The sequence below is a fragment of the Carlito syrichta genome, unplaced genomic scaffold, assembly GCF_000164805.1.
Source record: "Carlito syrichta isolate Samal-C Ts95f unplaced genomic scaffold, Tarsius_syrichta-2.0.1 Scaffold316213, whole genome shotgun sequence".
Lineage (NCBI taxonomy): Eukaryota > Metazoa > Chordata > Mammalia > Primates > Tarsiidae > Carlito > Carlito syrichta.
The window spans coordinates 271,798-287,690 of NW_007260309.1; the positions used below are offsets into that span (position 1 = coordinate 271,798).

At 50.6% G+C, this 15,893-nt stretch overlaps 1 protein-coding gene across 2 annotated transcripts in view; it reads left to right on the forward strand.

Annotated features, from left to right (window-relative positions):
• DNAJC13 (DnaJ heat shock protein family (Hsp40) member C13) overlaps positions 1–10,629 on the forward strand; it is a 127,291-nt gene extending 116,662 nt beyond the window's left edge. For both annotated transcript variants that reach the window (XM_021706936.1, XM_008073927.1), the window contains 3 exons: positions 1,286–1,429; positions 3,932–4,031; positions 9,781–10,629. In XM_021706936.1, coding sequence (XP_021562611.1) covers positions 1,286–1,429; positions 3,932–4,031; positions 9,781–9,887 — 351 coding nt within the window. In that variant the 3' untranslated portion in view covers positions 9,888–10,629. The remainder of the gene's footprint in view (positions 1–1,285; positions 1,430–3,931; positions 4,032–9,780) is intronic.
• The last annotated feature ends 5,264 nt before the right edge of the window (positions 10,630–15,893 follow it).

The window sequence follows — 15,893 nt, forward strand, 5'->3', positions numbered from 1 at the left end:
ATTAAAAAAGTATTCAGTATAACCCTAAAAAGCAACTAGGTCACTCTTCATCTAGAAACCCTCCAGTGGTTTTCCATCACCTGCCAGGTGACTAAGTGCCATCTGGCATCCAAGGCCTTGCCTCTTCATCCTCTGGGCTTTCTGTCCCCTCAGCACCTTTTCCCGCTGCATCTCTCCCCAGCCCCCAACCCTGCCCCAGCTTCTTAGAGGTGTTGGGGTACAGTGATTGCACTGAGGTTCACACTTAAGACTGGCCTGGACGTTGGTTGTTGAGCAAAGAACCGGACTACTACCACCACTTGGTGGCTCTGTGACCGCCGGCATGGTGTTGAACCTTGCAGTGCTCAGAGTCTTTGTCTGTAAAGTGAAACTTCACTGGGGTGTTGTGAGAACACACCTGAAAAAAGAGACGCACTCACTCAGTGTCAGTTATTTCCACCTCTTCTCTTTGAGTTTCAGAATGGATCGTGAAAATTGTGATACCACATTACTGTATGGTTTTTTTTTTGAGTTGGAATCTCACTTTGTCGGCATGCTCACATCCTCGACCTGCTGGGTTCCGGCGATCCTTCCACCTCAGCCTTCCCAGTAGCTGGAACTGTTGACACATGCCACCTTGCCCGACTCATTTTTCTGATTTATTGTAGAGATGAGGTCTCACCAAGTTGCCCAGTCTGGTCTCGAGCCTGTGGGCTCAGGCAGTCCTCTCAACTCGGCCTCCCACAGTGCTTGGATTACAGACTGAGCCACCGTGCCTGGCCAGATACTACATAGTTTTTATTAGGCTGATGTGATATATATGATGACTGCAAAGATTGATATTTTAAGAAAATATGAAAAAATGCTGAGGTATTTCAGATACTGTTGCCTGTCGGGGTAGGGTCATTAGAGCAGGCAGACCCACTGAGTGGTCAAAGGCTTAGGTTCCACACCTCCTGGGTCCAGATGCAGATTTCAGCACTGCCCAGCTCTGTGACCATGAGCCTGTTTCTTTGCCCTGTGTGCACTGATTATTCTGTCTGTAATAACAACAGTGCCTACCTCATTAGGTTTTGGGAAGTTTAAAAAAATAAATGATGCATACATTTAGAATGACTGATGGCACAGAATAAATCTCATTAAATAAGAATATCATTATCATGAGATGCTAAAAAAGCCTGTGTATGACATTAAAATACTGTGAAATGGGCTGCCTTCTGTGTATGGTCCTGGGGGCGAAATTATTTCTTCAGTGGATGATTTACATTTTTTCAGAATGCTTATATATGCTTAATGTTTCTCCTAGGCCCTGAAAGCAGATTTGGTCCCATATCTCTTAAAATTACTGGAAGGCATTGGCCTTGAAAATCTGGACAGCCCAGCAGCCACTAAGGCTCAGATTGTTAAAGCTCTCAAGGCAATGACGCGAAGCTTACAGTATGGAGAGCAGGTGAGTCTACATGGAAGCAGTTCGGGTACTCTCAGAGCCAGTGTCTTGGCCGTGATGGTCATGCACCTGTGCTCAGGCTCCGCGTCCAGCTGTGGGTCTGTCAGCCCTGACTGGAGAGGATCCAGAGACAAGGGTGGGCTGGCATGGCTGGCTCACAACTCACAAACAGCATGAACCATATCTCACTGATCACTCAAGAGGCGTGGCTTGTGGATAGTGACGGCATGTTGTGCATTTCAGGAAGAGAAATGCTGAAAGTTTTTAGCATAGAATATTCAGCCTTTAGTGATGGTTAAGATGAACTTGGAGCCAGGCTAGGTGGCTCAGCCTGTAATCCCGCACCTTTGGGAGGCAGAGGTGAGTGGATGGCCTGAGCCCGCGGGTTCGAGACCCGCCTGGGCAGGTGAGACCTCATCTCGACAATAAATCAAAAAATCAGCCGGGCGTGGTAGTGTATGCCTGTAGTTCCAGCTCTTGGAAGGCGGAGGCGGAAGGCTCGCCGGAGCCCAGCCGGATGAGGCTGCGGGGGCCGGGAGCGGCTGCTGCACTCCAGTCTGGGCGACCGAGTGAGACTCCGACTCAAAAAAAGAAAGCTGAACTTGGTTCTAGGACTTGTCGACGTACAGTGGCAACCACATTCCTCGCCCTCCCATGATGCCGTTGTAAAAGACGTAGGATGTCGTTTCAGTACTCGTCTCCTTTCTGGTGCTTAGAGAGCGCCGGGGTTTTTCTGTTTCTCCTTCTGTTGTGACTTTTGCTTTTCCTTAGATGGGTGTTAATGTGTTTCAGCTGCACGGATAGGCACACTTCAGGCTTGTTCAGTAATTTAATTTTCCTCTTTTGTTTTTCTTGTTCCTCATTCAGAGTTACTGTGTAACCCATCTAATAATGTTTATTTCTTTTTACTGAGGTGAAATTTGCATGGCATAAAACTCACCATTTTATGGCAAACAGTTAATTAACAGTGTTGTACAAATACCACCTTATCTAGTTCCAAAATGTTTATCACCTCTGAACTCATTAAGCAGTTACTCTTCATTTTCTCCACCCTGAAGCCTTTGGCAGCCACTCATTTGTTTTTCTGTCTTTGAATTCCACTCATTCTGGACATTTCATATCGATGGAATCATACTGTATATGACCCTTGGCGTCTGACTTGCATTGCCTAGTGTGTTTTCAAGTGTCGTCCATGTTGTACCATGTGTCAGTGCTTCGTTTTATGCCTAAATGTTCCATCGTATGTGAATGGTACAATTTGCTTACCCATCTATCCACTGATGGGTGTTCGGGTTCTTTCCACCTACTGATGTTCTTTCGTAGGTTGAAATTGGCTTCAGCTAATTCTTTCCTTCAGTGAATTCACGCGATTTGTATGTTTGAGGCATAGAGACATTTTCGGTGCCATCGTCAGTTCTGTCAGTACGATCCTTTGAATGATTTTAAATGATATGACAGGAGGGAGGCAGAATGTGTTGCTGCAGTCATTACATACTATGTGTAAAGTATGTTCTGGGTTTTGTCCACGGGTGTTCTGAACACCAGGACAAGCCCCTGCTGCGAGCTACGTGCAGGTGCTTGTCTTCCCCTTGACCCCTCAGGATCCTGGCCGTGGAATCAGCAGAGTGATCCTGACACCCACAGGAGGGGAGGAAGTAGGTGCACTCGTGCCCAGACCCGGAGCTCCTCTCCCACCTTCACAGCTAGTCCCTCTCACTGCTCTTCTTTCCTGTGTCCAGCCCCCGCTTTCCTGGCACATCCCCGCCTGAGTTCTTGCCGTGACATTATCCAGCACTGTTTTCTCCCCTGCCAGACTGTACGCACTTCGAGGGTAGAGGCTGTTTTGCTCATCTTCACGTTCACTGTGGCTGCTACATAAGAGGTGCTCACTAGGTATTTGATCTGAACAGCGATTATAGAAAAGATGATATTCTCTGAGTTGGTGTTTCCTGAATATCTTTATCCACGTCACCCAGAAGTATCTTTCGTCTTAGTTCAATACACACCCCCACACGCCTACTCACACTCGTACATGTGCCTGTATTTCGAGAGCAGTACCCATTTTACTTGTGATACCCTGAGGCCTTCTCCATTCACCTGTTGTATTTTCTCAAGCATTCTCTTCAAAACCCTCTTAATTTCATAAGCCTCTAACAGGTCACAACCCCTAGTCTGGAAGGCTGCTTCAAGTTTTAGCTCAAGTTTGTGGCATCTCCTCCCCAGCCTTCTTCCTCAGGAGCAGCTCATCCACCCATACCACACATCCGCCATCGGTTGCTGTCACAAGAAGATACTCTGCATAGTTGTCTTCCTGCCCAGACTGCATACACGTCAGTAATTATAGGCTCAAACAGTAGAGTCCAGCTTCAGAGGGAGTTGAGGACTTCTACAGATGAAGAGTTGGATGATTGCACTCTTGTGACTTTGGGAGCTACTTTTTCTCATTACTCCAGTTTTCCAGCATCCTGTCTTTCTTTAGGCTCAAAGCTTGCTTCACTTTTCTAGGTGAATGAAATCCTGTGTCGTTCTTCAATCTGGAGTGCCTTCAAAGATCAGAAACACGATTTGTTCATTTCTGAGTCACAAACAGCAGGATACCTCACAGGTAAGCCTTGCCCAATTGGTTACCCTGCGACACCGTGCCGAAGCCATCTGGACCTTCCTTTTCCCCTAAATAAACTTAACAATAGCTTTCAGAGTGCTTTCCTAGACTGCTCGCTGGCCTTTCTTGGAGGTGCTTTGGGCATGTCGTAGCTACCTCTGTAGCTTTATGCAGCCTGATGTAGCATGTGAATTGGTGTTGTGTTGAATGGGTACTGACGAAAGCATGTGCTTTGTTCAGTTTTGATCCGGTTAGTTGGTGGGGTATCATGGATTATATTTGGATCATGTCTGCACTAAAAGGTTTATTTTGAACATGTAAAGAGCATGGAGAAGTATCTGCTGAGGAATGTCAGTATCAGGAACATATCATCATTCCATTTCTGTCAAAATAACAGATTGAAGCTCCAAATATTTGTAATCACTTAAAATATTTTCTTCCAAGTTTCCAGTGATTAGGTTCTGCTGCATGTTTAGGGTTTGTCCTTTTAGGAGAGAAAGTATGTAGATGTCATGAATGAAAGGGTGTTTTTGGTTTCAAAAGATATGTTTGAAGTTCAGAACATTTGCCCGTTTGACATACTAATTGCGTAATCATTTTAGAATAATCATTTTCACATAGGCTTCTGTTTAAGAAGAAAGTCACACTTTTATTGTGGTATGCTAAAGCTGAAATAGTGTCTGATATAAAAGCTTTCAGCTTGAAATTGACGTTAGGAATATGAGGTGGTTCTTTTTATCTGCCTGAAACTGTAGTTAAAAAGATGTAGGCCCCACATCCTCTTCTGACCCAGGGTGATGTAGGTAGATTTAAATTCAGAGAAAAAAATTGATACCTGGTGTTTCTCATGGTAGTGTGATTGGTTTAATAATCCTGTTTGCTAATTAATATAGAGGTTTATAAAGTCATGACAACTCAATCTCGGATATTTGAAAGTAGAGACTTTGGAGAAAGTTTGGTCTGGTTTTAATTTTAGACTTGGTGGTGACACTGCTTTTTTTCCCTCCACTGTGACCATTTTAACATTAATCCACTCCTAAAGTTGGAAAGGGCAAATATTAAATATAATATTAAATGTTTAGTACTGTTAGCTACGGGTCATGTCTGCATGTTCACAGCAGGGTGTCTTGGGTTTTCCTCCTAACTTTTTCACCCCTGCCCCTGATTTCTGGGGAGGAAAATACCTAGATTATGGTCTTAGGCTATCCCATATCCCTTTCAAATTTGGGGTGAAGCTGTAACTTCTAAGTCAGAGTAGGCTCTTATAGGTATTCTAAAAAACCTCCCCCTTCAGATTTTTTCCAGAACTTCGCATACCACATTTTGATGGCATTGCATTCATCACTGTGTATATAAGGATGGTGTGATCAAAAAGGCCTGCCCGATTTTTCTTAGTAAAGAGTAAAGGCATTGAAAGCTTGGCCCTGCAGAAGAGTGGGTTGTGGGGTGATGAGCTGCCCGACAGGAAGGCCTTTTCCACTTCTTGGTGTTCTGTTGTGCTTAGCTTAGCGTCCTTTGCCGGGACTTGGTGGGGTAAAAAGCTGCATGTGCCTTTGACTTGCTGACAGGCTGGGGACCAAAGATCTGTGGTTAGGACACAGGTGCGATGGGGATTGTCTTCGGAGACCTGGACTCCGTTCCGCTCTCACCCCCATTCAGGTTCCTTCATAGCTGTAGAGAAGTGTAAGGAGCCAAAGCTTCTGGTCTGCGCCTCCCTTCTCACTTGGCTCCCGGCCATGTCTTCCAAACGAGGGGTGAGAAGATGTTGTGCTGTCAGGTGGAGGAGGTTAGGGACAGATTTCTGCACATCCTTGCGGTGGCCTAGGGGGCAGCAAGCCCTGTACAAGCCCATGCACGGGGAAGATGCCGTGAAGCCCAGCCAGGAAGGGGCCTGCGGAAACCTGCAGGCGTGGCCACCCAAGGCGGCCTGTATGAGGTGGGAGCTGTGTCGGTCCCAGAATCGCCTGGTTCTCGGCATGTCAGCAGTCTGGGGTGTTCTTTGGTTGCGATGTAGGTTGTTCGAGAAGATTTTTCCATCAACTCTAGTCTGACCTGTTTGGAAGAACTAACTCTGTTTCAAGAGTTAAAGCCAGGCGCAGTGGCCCCGCGCCTATAATCCTAGCACTTGGAAGGCCGAGGCAGGAGGATTGCTTGAGCCCAGGATTTCGAGACCAGCCTAGGCAACATAGTGAGACCTTGTCTCTACAGAAAATCAAAAAATTAGCCAGGCGTGGTGTCATATGCCTATAGTCCCAGCTACTTGGGAGGCTGAAGCAGAAAGATCACTTGCGCTCAGGAGGTTGAGGCTATGGTGAGCCATGATCGTGCCACTGTACTCCAGCCCGGACAACAGAGTGAGACCTTGACTCAAAAAAAAAAAAAAAGAGTTAGGCTTTGAAGTTCACTGACAGAGGAACTGATGTGTGCTCATTGCTTGAGTTGCCAAGTGTTTTGTATGTGTTTAAGCTTTTCCATTGATGTATGTGTCATGTGTTTTATCAAAGGGACAAGTAGTAGCCATAATTATAAAATACCATTATGTGGAACTCCAGAATGTGCACACTGTTATGTTGAATTCAAATTTTATTTAATTAAAATGTTCCCAACACAACTTCCAGTCTTCAGAAGATACCGATTGTAGCCAGCCCCTCTGTGATCCTGCAAACGAAACAAGGTGCTGTGAGAACACACATCACCGACCCTTTCTTCTAACTGATATCTTTGAATGAATTTGGTGAGTTAGGTGGATTTTGTTTAGGAGGTAGGGAAAGATAGAGGAGAGTTAACTGCCACTTCAAAGTAAGATGAAAATGACCAGAAATGTGTTTTCTTCTCCCTGTCATTCAGGCACTGCTTAAAGTTTAGGGCAAAAATTTGAAAGTCCTGGATAGGTTGACTCGTTGATGAATTGGAGTGAGACTGCCTAGTTCCATGGGTTCTCTAGCCTGGCATGTTGTTTTCTTTATGATAGGTGCTTATTTAAAAGGTGCCTCATTGGACTTTTTCCTGTGATGAAGGTGAACTGTGGTTGCTCACTCTCCAGAACCCTTGTTCACTTATCCATTTCTTAGGTTCTAGAACAGCTTGGTGTGGATGGGCTCAGGTCCCTGTAAAAATAACTTCAGGGTGAAAATCCTCCCCTAGAAAATCAATAGCAAATGAGGGCACAGGCACTTTGAGAGGCCTAGGTGAGAGGATTGCTTGAGCCCAGGTGTTGGAGACCAGCCTGGGCAGCGTAATGAAGCCTCAACTGTAAAATTATTTTGTTAAAAGGGAAAGAAAGAAAGGAGGAATAGCAGGGAAAGCAGCAGAGGCCAAGGTGAAGGCGCTTTTAGGAGCTGGAATTGGAGATGACCTCTCTGCATATCCACTCCCCCATGGTGGCCGCTTCTGTTTTGGGGGACTCCTTGTGCATTTGCTGTCTTTTCCCATGCCTCTGAAATGCGAACGCCTTATGCAGTGTGGCCGTCTGCCGGTTTCTGGCAGCCCCCACCTTTGGGGAACACAGCTGCACTGTCTTGTCCTGGTGCCCAGGGAACACCTTTCGGCCCCCAGAAGCCAGATTCGGCCTCAAGGGGAGCCCGGGGGTTGGATGGAGAGCAGCCCAGACTTCATCTGCAGAACTGTCTGGGAATCGATTTTGACTTGCCTTTGCTCAAAGAGGCGGGCGACAGGGCTGGGACGTCATGTCTTCATTCTAGGCCCATCGCGTCACCATTGAGATCTCATGAGTCCCGGGTTTCCGGGTTGTTTTCAGTTCACAGTGCCCTTCGTCTCGGTCATTTTTTCCACCATCCCCCAGCCTTAATAAGTAGTTCAGTGTGTAAAGTAACCATTTCAAGACAGCTTGAAAGTCGCTGTCTGATGGTCAGCAGAGGGGTTGTCTTTCAAATTCAGAATAGTCAGCAGTTAGCCGGGCATGGCGGCCTGCCCTGTTGTCCCAGATACTCTGGAAGCTGGGGTGGGAGGATTGCTTGAGCCCAGGAATTTGAGGCCAGCCTGGGGAGCACAGTGAAAGGCTGGGGGGGATAAAGACAGAAATATCCATCCACGTCCCCTGTGGATTGGCCTCAGCACAGTCTGAGAGCCGCAGCACTGGTCACCGTGGTGTGGTCTCCCAGCCAGCCGCTGTGACGTGCGCCACGTCGAGCCGCGTCAGAGGTGCTCAGGAACCACACCGGCTGGAGTGTTCGAGGGCGTCCTCTTAAGCGTTACGCCGTTGCCAAGACCCACTCCGTGGCTGGCAGTCGTCTTGCTGCTGCCGGAAGTGAGAGAGGGGCAGGTGGGGGAGGCGATGGCGGTGCTGTCGCGGCTCAGCCCGCCCTGTCCGAGGGCCTGGCCGACGGGCGCCCTTCCCCGGGCGGGCTGTGCAGGGTCTGGCGACCAGACTGGCCGAGGCCGGCTTTGGCACTCACAGGCCCCTCGGCACCTCTGAAAGGGACAGTCCTCTTTGTAAGTTCCACAAGCACAGGGTTTTATAGGTGCGAGGCTCCCAGTGCCTGGGCGCGCGGGCTGGCTCCCGTGGCCGCTCAGACGACGGAGGCCCCTCTGGCCGGGCGGCTCACGCAGTGTCTGCAGGCGCCGCCTCGTCCACGATGCACACGTGCACGAGGGAAAACGAGATGCGTCGGAAGCGTGGCCTTCTGCCGACTCCAGCCCCCGCCATGCCTTGGCCTGCATCGGACGACTCTGCTGTTGGTGCCTCCTCTCCACTTCCCTCGCTGCTTACATTTCTTTTCTCCCCTCAGGTGTCTCTCCTTCCCTTCTAACGGGCAGCAGCCCCCTTCACCTCAGGAGCGGGCTTTAGACCCGCTCTGCCAGGCAGCTTGCTAACTTCTGTGTAGCTCTCTGAAGCAGGTAGAGAAATGTTTCGCTAAATGCATGCCGCTCCCTCTGCCTTTCTAGTCCTAACCGTTCAATGTGCCTTGGTTGTTTGCCCTGTTCCCTACAACTCCAGCAAAAGTATTGCTCAGAACGCAGCCTTACGCTAGTGTCTCGTTAGTTTGTGCAGTGCCTCCGAGACGTAGTTAAATGTCTGTGCAGTGTTTAAAATAAACTCTAGAGGGCGAAAGCCCTTCGTAGGCTCGTAGGACACATCTCGTTAGATGCTGGCCTTTAACATTTTCATGCAGTAGAGACTGTTGAATTAAGAAAGACATGCAAGACCAAAATATCCATGCCCTTTTCCATAGCATTCTTGTTTTTGCCCATAAAGATGAATGTCCAGAGCCTTCGCTTTTCTTTCTCAGAAGTAGCAACCCTTCTTCATTTGGTGTTGCTTGTTATGACAGCATTTCTTTGCGCCAAATGAAAATAGGTTACTGAGTGTTGACAGAAGCGTTTATGTTGAGAATTTTGTCACGGATGACTTTTGGATGGGCTGCCTGTGTGTAGAATTTCTTTTGTCTGTCTGTCCCCCTTTTTGCCATTTGACATAGTTCTTTCCGTGTCTGTGATTTTTTGAAACACTGACCTCCCAGATGAGAGAAGGGACATTTTTTCCCTGTTTCCACACCAGCGTTACCATGAGCATAAATTTTGAAGTGACTTTTAACTTTGTCCGTAGTAGAGGCAGACCCTGAAAACAGCACTAAGTAGTTGTTTATTAAGGGATAGTACATTTGGAGTCCTCTAATAGGTTGCTAGTTTCTTGGGATGAGTACCTGACCAGGTTCTGACACTTGTCTTGAGGTCAGGGTTTGCGTATGACTCTGCCCGCTGGAAGGTGTGCGTTTTCCTTTCTCTTTTGCAGGACCTGGAGTTGCTGGCTATCTTACCGCAGGCACCTCCACGTCAGTCATGTCTCACCTGCCGCCGCCCGTAGACCCCGAGGCAGGGGACCTTGGCTTTCAGACTTGAAGTATTCGCGAACGACATAAGCGCCGAAAGGCCAGTGCTGAGTCCACATTCCTCCCGCTGATACGTTGAAGCAAACTCTCACTGCCTTTCTCCTGGTTTCATGACAGTGTTAATCCTTTTTCTATAAATATATTTTTATTTAGGAAAAAAGTCAGTGATTCCAGTTGCATCACGTTAAAGAAAGCACTCTGTGGGTCAGCCTCAGTGAGACACAGGAGTTTTTTTCCTCGACGTATGTAAGCACATTTTGTTCCTTTGTATCTGTTTACACAACTGTGAATCAAAAAGACAAAACTTCCCTGCTAGTTTTTGTGATTCTTTCTGGATTCGCGTGACTGTGGGGCTGAGCTGCCATCTACAGGAACTGCGTGGAGTCGCTTGGCCCCGAGAAGGGCAGCTCCCTCTCTGGCGTCACGGCGGCGCGGCCGTCTTCCTGCCCCTGTCGAGCACTGTTGGGTCTTGTCGCTGTTCCCCTCACTGCTTTCCTCAGTCATTGGCCTCCGGAGAGCTCACAGGACACTTCGGTGTGTGGAACCGGCTTCACCAGATTGGATGAAAAGGAGCCTGTGCAGAAACTTAAAATGGATGTCAAGATGTTACCTGAGAGATTAGTGTAATTGTGAAATGTTCTATACATTATCGAATATATAAAGCTTTCTATATTGAATGTACATTATACAGATCATTCATATGTGTACATAAAATTTTAAAAATAAAGGGACTGATGGCTTTGTTAACGAGACCCGTTGGTCCTCGCGTGGTCTTTTCCCTCCGAAGACGACGAGTCTTCCTCACGCGGGGCAGCGGCAGCCAGGCACAGAGCCTGTTGCTCATGCGCGTGACTCCGCGTATGTGCGGTGGCCTTGACTCAGCCAGTCATTCCTAACTCCGTTAATGCTTCATCTGCGTCTTGGTTTCCAAAAACAGCATGTTCAGCGGGCTCGGTGGCTCAGCCTGTAATCCTGCGCCTTTGGGAGGCTGAGGTGAGTGGATCGCCTGAACCCACGGGTTTGAGACCCGCCTGGGCAGGCGAGACCTCATCTCTGCAATAAATCAAAACATCAGCCGGGCGTGATGGCACGTGCCTGTAATTCCGGCTGCTTGGAAGGCTGAGGCGGAAGGATCGCCGGAGCCCAGCAAGTCGAGGCTGCGGTGGCCGGGAGCAGCCACTGCCCTCCGGTCTGGGCGACAGAGTGAGACTCCAACTCAAAAAAAAAAAAAAGAATTAATGAACAAAAACAGCATGTTATTTATTTTCCAGGTGATATTAAGGGACGGGTCAGGCCGTTAATATTGGGTGACATTAATTCTGATATTTTTGGGAAGAGAGAAATTTAAAGATCCAGAAGCTACTTAAAATAACAGATCTCAGCACATACATTTTTCGAGTGTTCTACAAACTACAAGACAATATGAACATGGAAAATACACACAGATGTGTAAAGGGCGGAGAAACAGCCACACCTCCAAGCCGCCTTTAAAGCAAGAACCGAGTGTATTCCACAGTTGAACAGCTAAAATGGAAACCTAGCTCCTGTTGCAAATTATGAGCTCAAAACTTTGTGTCGAATTTATCATCTCAAAGATTATGGAGTAATGTGCTCACGTGAGTATTTATACCGTGAGTATTTAAACATACGACTAGAGTTTCGGTTTCTAGACATTGTTTGGTCATAAAATTACATTTGCTGAAGGATCGTTAAGAGCTAAGTTGGAAAAAGAGGTATTAAGGAGTGCATGAATCAGCGGCAGCACTCCCTTTCCCAAATACCGAGACCACAGGTGTGATGGGTGTCTGTGATACTTAAGCTAATCTGCACTGTTGACGTTTGGATGCCCGCCATAGCTAGTTTTTATTGACTGTGTGCTGTCTGCCTCAAAACAAACCGCAAGCTAGGCTGGTAGAATTCCCGTCTTCCTAGTAAAGAGCACGGGGTTCAGAGAGGTGAGGCAACTTTCTGAAAGTTGCACAGCGAGTAAGTAACAGAGTAAGAAGTCAAAACTCCTTTGACGTGACAAACTGTAGTCTGTGTTCTGAGCTCAGACAATGGCAGTTCTGATAAGTTAACTTGGGGAAAACTGAGTTTTAATCTTGTGGGCTAGAGGCTTTATCTGAGACCTAAGCATGAAGCAGTTTGCTCGGTCCTGAGATATTAAAGTGTAACAGCTTGAGCATGGTGGCCGGAAAGTAAGTGTGGCAACCCTGGAAGGGTGGAGTTGTCTGGAATGGTTGTTGTATAAAGGTGTGGAAGGGAGGGGCCAGGTGCGGGTCTGGTTGTGACTCAGGAATGAGATCTGGGTTTTTTTGGGGGGGAGTGTGTGTTTATTTTGGTTCTTGGGGTTGTTCTTTGGTTTTTGGGTTTTTTTTCCCCTGACTAAGAGTCTCACTTTCTCGCCCGGGCTAGAGTGCAGTGGCACGCTCACGGCCACTGCAGCCTTGACCTACTGGGCTCGGGCAAACCTTCCGCCTCAGCCTTCCAGGTAGCTGGAATCCCAGGCATGTGCCATCACACCCAGCTAATTTTTTATTTACTGTAGAGATGGGGTCTCACCATATTGCTCAGGCTAGTCTTGAACCCCTGCGCTCAGGCAGTCCTCTCATCTCCGCCTCCCAAAGTACCGGGATTACAGGCTTGGGCCACTGCACCTAGCTGTTTTTTTGTTTGTTTTTGAGTAGGAGTCTGTCGCCCAGGCTGGAGTGCAGCGGCATGCTCACAGTCACCACGGCCCCATGGCCTCAGCCTGCTGGGCTCAGCTGGAACCATAGGCACATGCCGCCATGCCCGGCTAGTTTTTTGACTTCTTGTAGAGACGAGTCTCACCAAGTTGCCCGGGCTGGTCTCGAACCCCTGGGCTCAGGCAGTCCTCTCACCTCGGCTTCCCAAAGTGCTGGGATGAGAGGCGTGAGCCACCACCCCTGGCAAGATCCGTGTTTTAAAGTAAACGGCAGTGTGGTGTGGTCAGTTCGGTGTGTGTGCTGCTGGGGGAGAGTGTCTGGTGGGCGGGACTGAGAAGACCCACCGAGCACACGGCGACCCGGGGCGGAGCAGGCCAGGGGAAGACTGCGGGCCCCACCCGCGGCCGGTGGCCAGCCTTGGGTCCCTTTGAGCCCGGAGCTGTGGTCCCTCTCGCGGTGCTTGGAAATTCTGGGTCGTAACCGGCCTCTATTAGGGTTTTGGGAAGAGCACTTGGAAAAAATGTTGCAGATACACTCATTCTGTCTCTGGCAACCTGTTCTGACGAGAAGTTTAACAGCCTTCTTGAGTTTTTAGGATGTGTGACCTGTTGCGTAGCTATTTCCCTTCTCTTGGTCAGAGGGGGTGTGGCAAGGGATGTAAAGACTGCTGTGGGTTTGTGTCTTCAGGTACTGAGCACGGCTGGCAGTTCCCAGCCCGTCCCTTCCAGTGTTGTTGTGAAGATTAAATGTCACTGAAGGGCTTTGGGACATGGGACGTGCGACCGTGGTAGTGACGGTGTGCTAAGTCAGCAGTCGCCAACAGCAGTTTTCTCATTACACTTGGGATCCAAATTCCAAGGACTTTTAGGTCCATATAAAGCGGTTTTTAATTTTAAAAAATTCTGGTCATGTTGCCCTGCAATCCCTAACTGAAGAGCGACTGTCTCGGCTCTTAGTTCACGATGGGCTCGGTCGGCGAGACCCTCCGCTTCCCACAAACGTCTTTCCCGCGAGCTGCTGCCAGTCGGCGCTCGAGAGGCCAGACCCAGAGGGCGACTTAAACCTGCCTCCCAACTGCAGCTAAAACACAGACTGTTCACACTGTCCGGCCAGTCTCGGGGAGGGAGCACGGAATTTCGAGCTTGGAGCGAGCTGATGAGAAAAGGAGCCACGGACGTCCTCAGGAAGCTTGCCTTCCAGCAGGCTGACTGGCCAGCGGCAGCCAGCTTGCCTCCCCCAGAGGGAGACCGGGGCCGAAGCAGCCGAGGGGTCGTGCGGGGAAGGGGGCCCGTGCCGGCTCCACTGGGTCCTCGCAGGGAAGCAGTCCCGTGCTCAGGAGAAGCAAGAGGTCTGGAAGTCGTGTGAGGTCAGACTTTAGCACCTGGCTTACCTGCTGGTGGTTTTCAAAACCAAGCAGGGCCGGGTGCAGTGGCCCCTGCCTGCGATCCCAGCATTGTGGGAGGCCGAAGCAGGAGGTGGCCTGAGACCAGGAGTTCACGGCCAGCCTGGGCAACATATCCCATCTGTACAAAAGGCAAGACCCAGGAGGCCTTGCCAAGTGTGCCTGTGGATCAGATGTGGCCCAAGGGTTGCCCCGGTGGTCTCTGGGAGAAAAATCTCCAGTTCACTTCCCTTGAGCCAAGGTGGGACAGAGTGGTTAAAAGGACCCGGGTGGATGTGCTTTCTGTCCAGGGCGTGTTATCAGCTCTGCTTGGAAATGCCCGAACTCCTCTTTCCACACGTGTGTGTGCTCACGCCACTTTTGTGGTGGGAGAGAACAGGCACCGAAGGGAAGCTGGTGGCAGTGAACTGCGTGTCCGTGCCCGCTTCGTGTGTTGAAGCCCTCGCCCTCAGTGTGACACTGGCGACGGGCTTGGCAGTACTTAGGCCAGATGAGGTCGTGCAGCCGGGGCCTTCGCCATGGGAGGGTGCCTCGGGCACAGAGAGCCCGCCCGCACAGCCCCCCACGGGCACCAGGGGGTCATGTGAGCACACCGTGAGAGCGGCGTCTGCCAGCCACGAGAAGGGGCTTTAGCGCGAGACCACCTTGCCCGCCTGTGATTCCTCCGCAGAGGCTGGGTCTGCTGGGAACCGGGCCACCCTCCCCCGGTGAACGGAGGCATGTGCTCAAGTGTTGTGAGCTCCCATCTGGACGTCCGCCTTCAAGGTCACCGGAGGGCGTCTCCCGGCCGTGGTGGCGACCTGGGCCCTGACATCAGTCTCTCCCAGCGACGGGACCCTTGCAGGAATGGGCAGAAGAGCTGGAACCAGGCCTGCTGTCCTGCGGGTGAGCATGAGTGAGCCACCAGCTGTCTGGCAGGCAGCTTCAGGCAAGGGCGGTGGCTCCTGTCCCCCTGGCTCCGCGGAGAGTGGCCGGGACCCTCACTCTCCCCCTTGCCTTGTGGCTCCCGTGTTCGTTCCAGTGGGAAGCATTTCCAGCCGTTTATCTGTGGATGTCCTGACGTTTCTGCCGTAAACGAGAAATGAGAGAGTGAACCGAGCGGTAGACTTTCTGGACGACCCTTGGCTGCTGGGTGGTGTGTCCAGGGCCCTGGTGGGACTAGCTGGAAGGAGCCAGAAGGGGCGAACCCCAACCTGAGACCCTCCGAGTGGGCGCTCGTGGCCTGGCCTTGTGACAGGATCGTCGTCCTTAGATGATGCCAGGTGCGTCCTTCTCGGGCCACAGACACCCTGTGAGGTCCCAGCTTCCGTGTGTGATGACAGTGCCAGTGGCCAGGGACCTCGGAGCCACTGCTGCATGGCTCGGTGGAGAGTTTGGTGAAGCAGTGGCAGGACTGCGGCCCCTCCCAGCAATGGCGTGTCACCCTCCAACCACCACCCGCGCCCGCAGGCCACGCCTTCTGTCTCATGGACCAGCGTCTACGTGGCAGGTCCAGGACCTTCCCTCTGCTTTCAGGGCTCTGAGGAGGGCAGCCCCGTCTCCCTTTCAGGCGACGAGGGACAGCTGAGGACCCGAGTCTGGCCAGGAGCTTCCCCCACACGGCCCCGAGGAAGGCCCAGCCCGTCCCCACCCACTGCAGGCTTCGGCCCTGGAGACAGCCTGGGAAGGGAGGACAGGCCTCCCTGCGAGCGGACACGGGGACCGGGACGTGGGAGCAGAGAGAGGTCTGCTGGGGGGCCAGCCTGCCCCGTGGGGCTGCCCCTCCGGGTGGCAGGGGGTCTTCTTTGCGGAAGCTGAAAGCGTCCTGTCCTGAGACGAGATGGGGCTGCCGGGGTGGGGGGCTGAGCCCCAATGCAGTCCCCCAGGGAGTTGTCACATCCCTGGGCCGGGGCTGGGAGCCTGACCTGAAACCCGCCAGTGCGCTGAG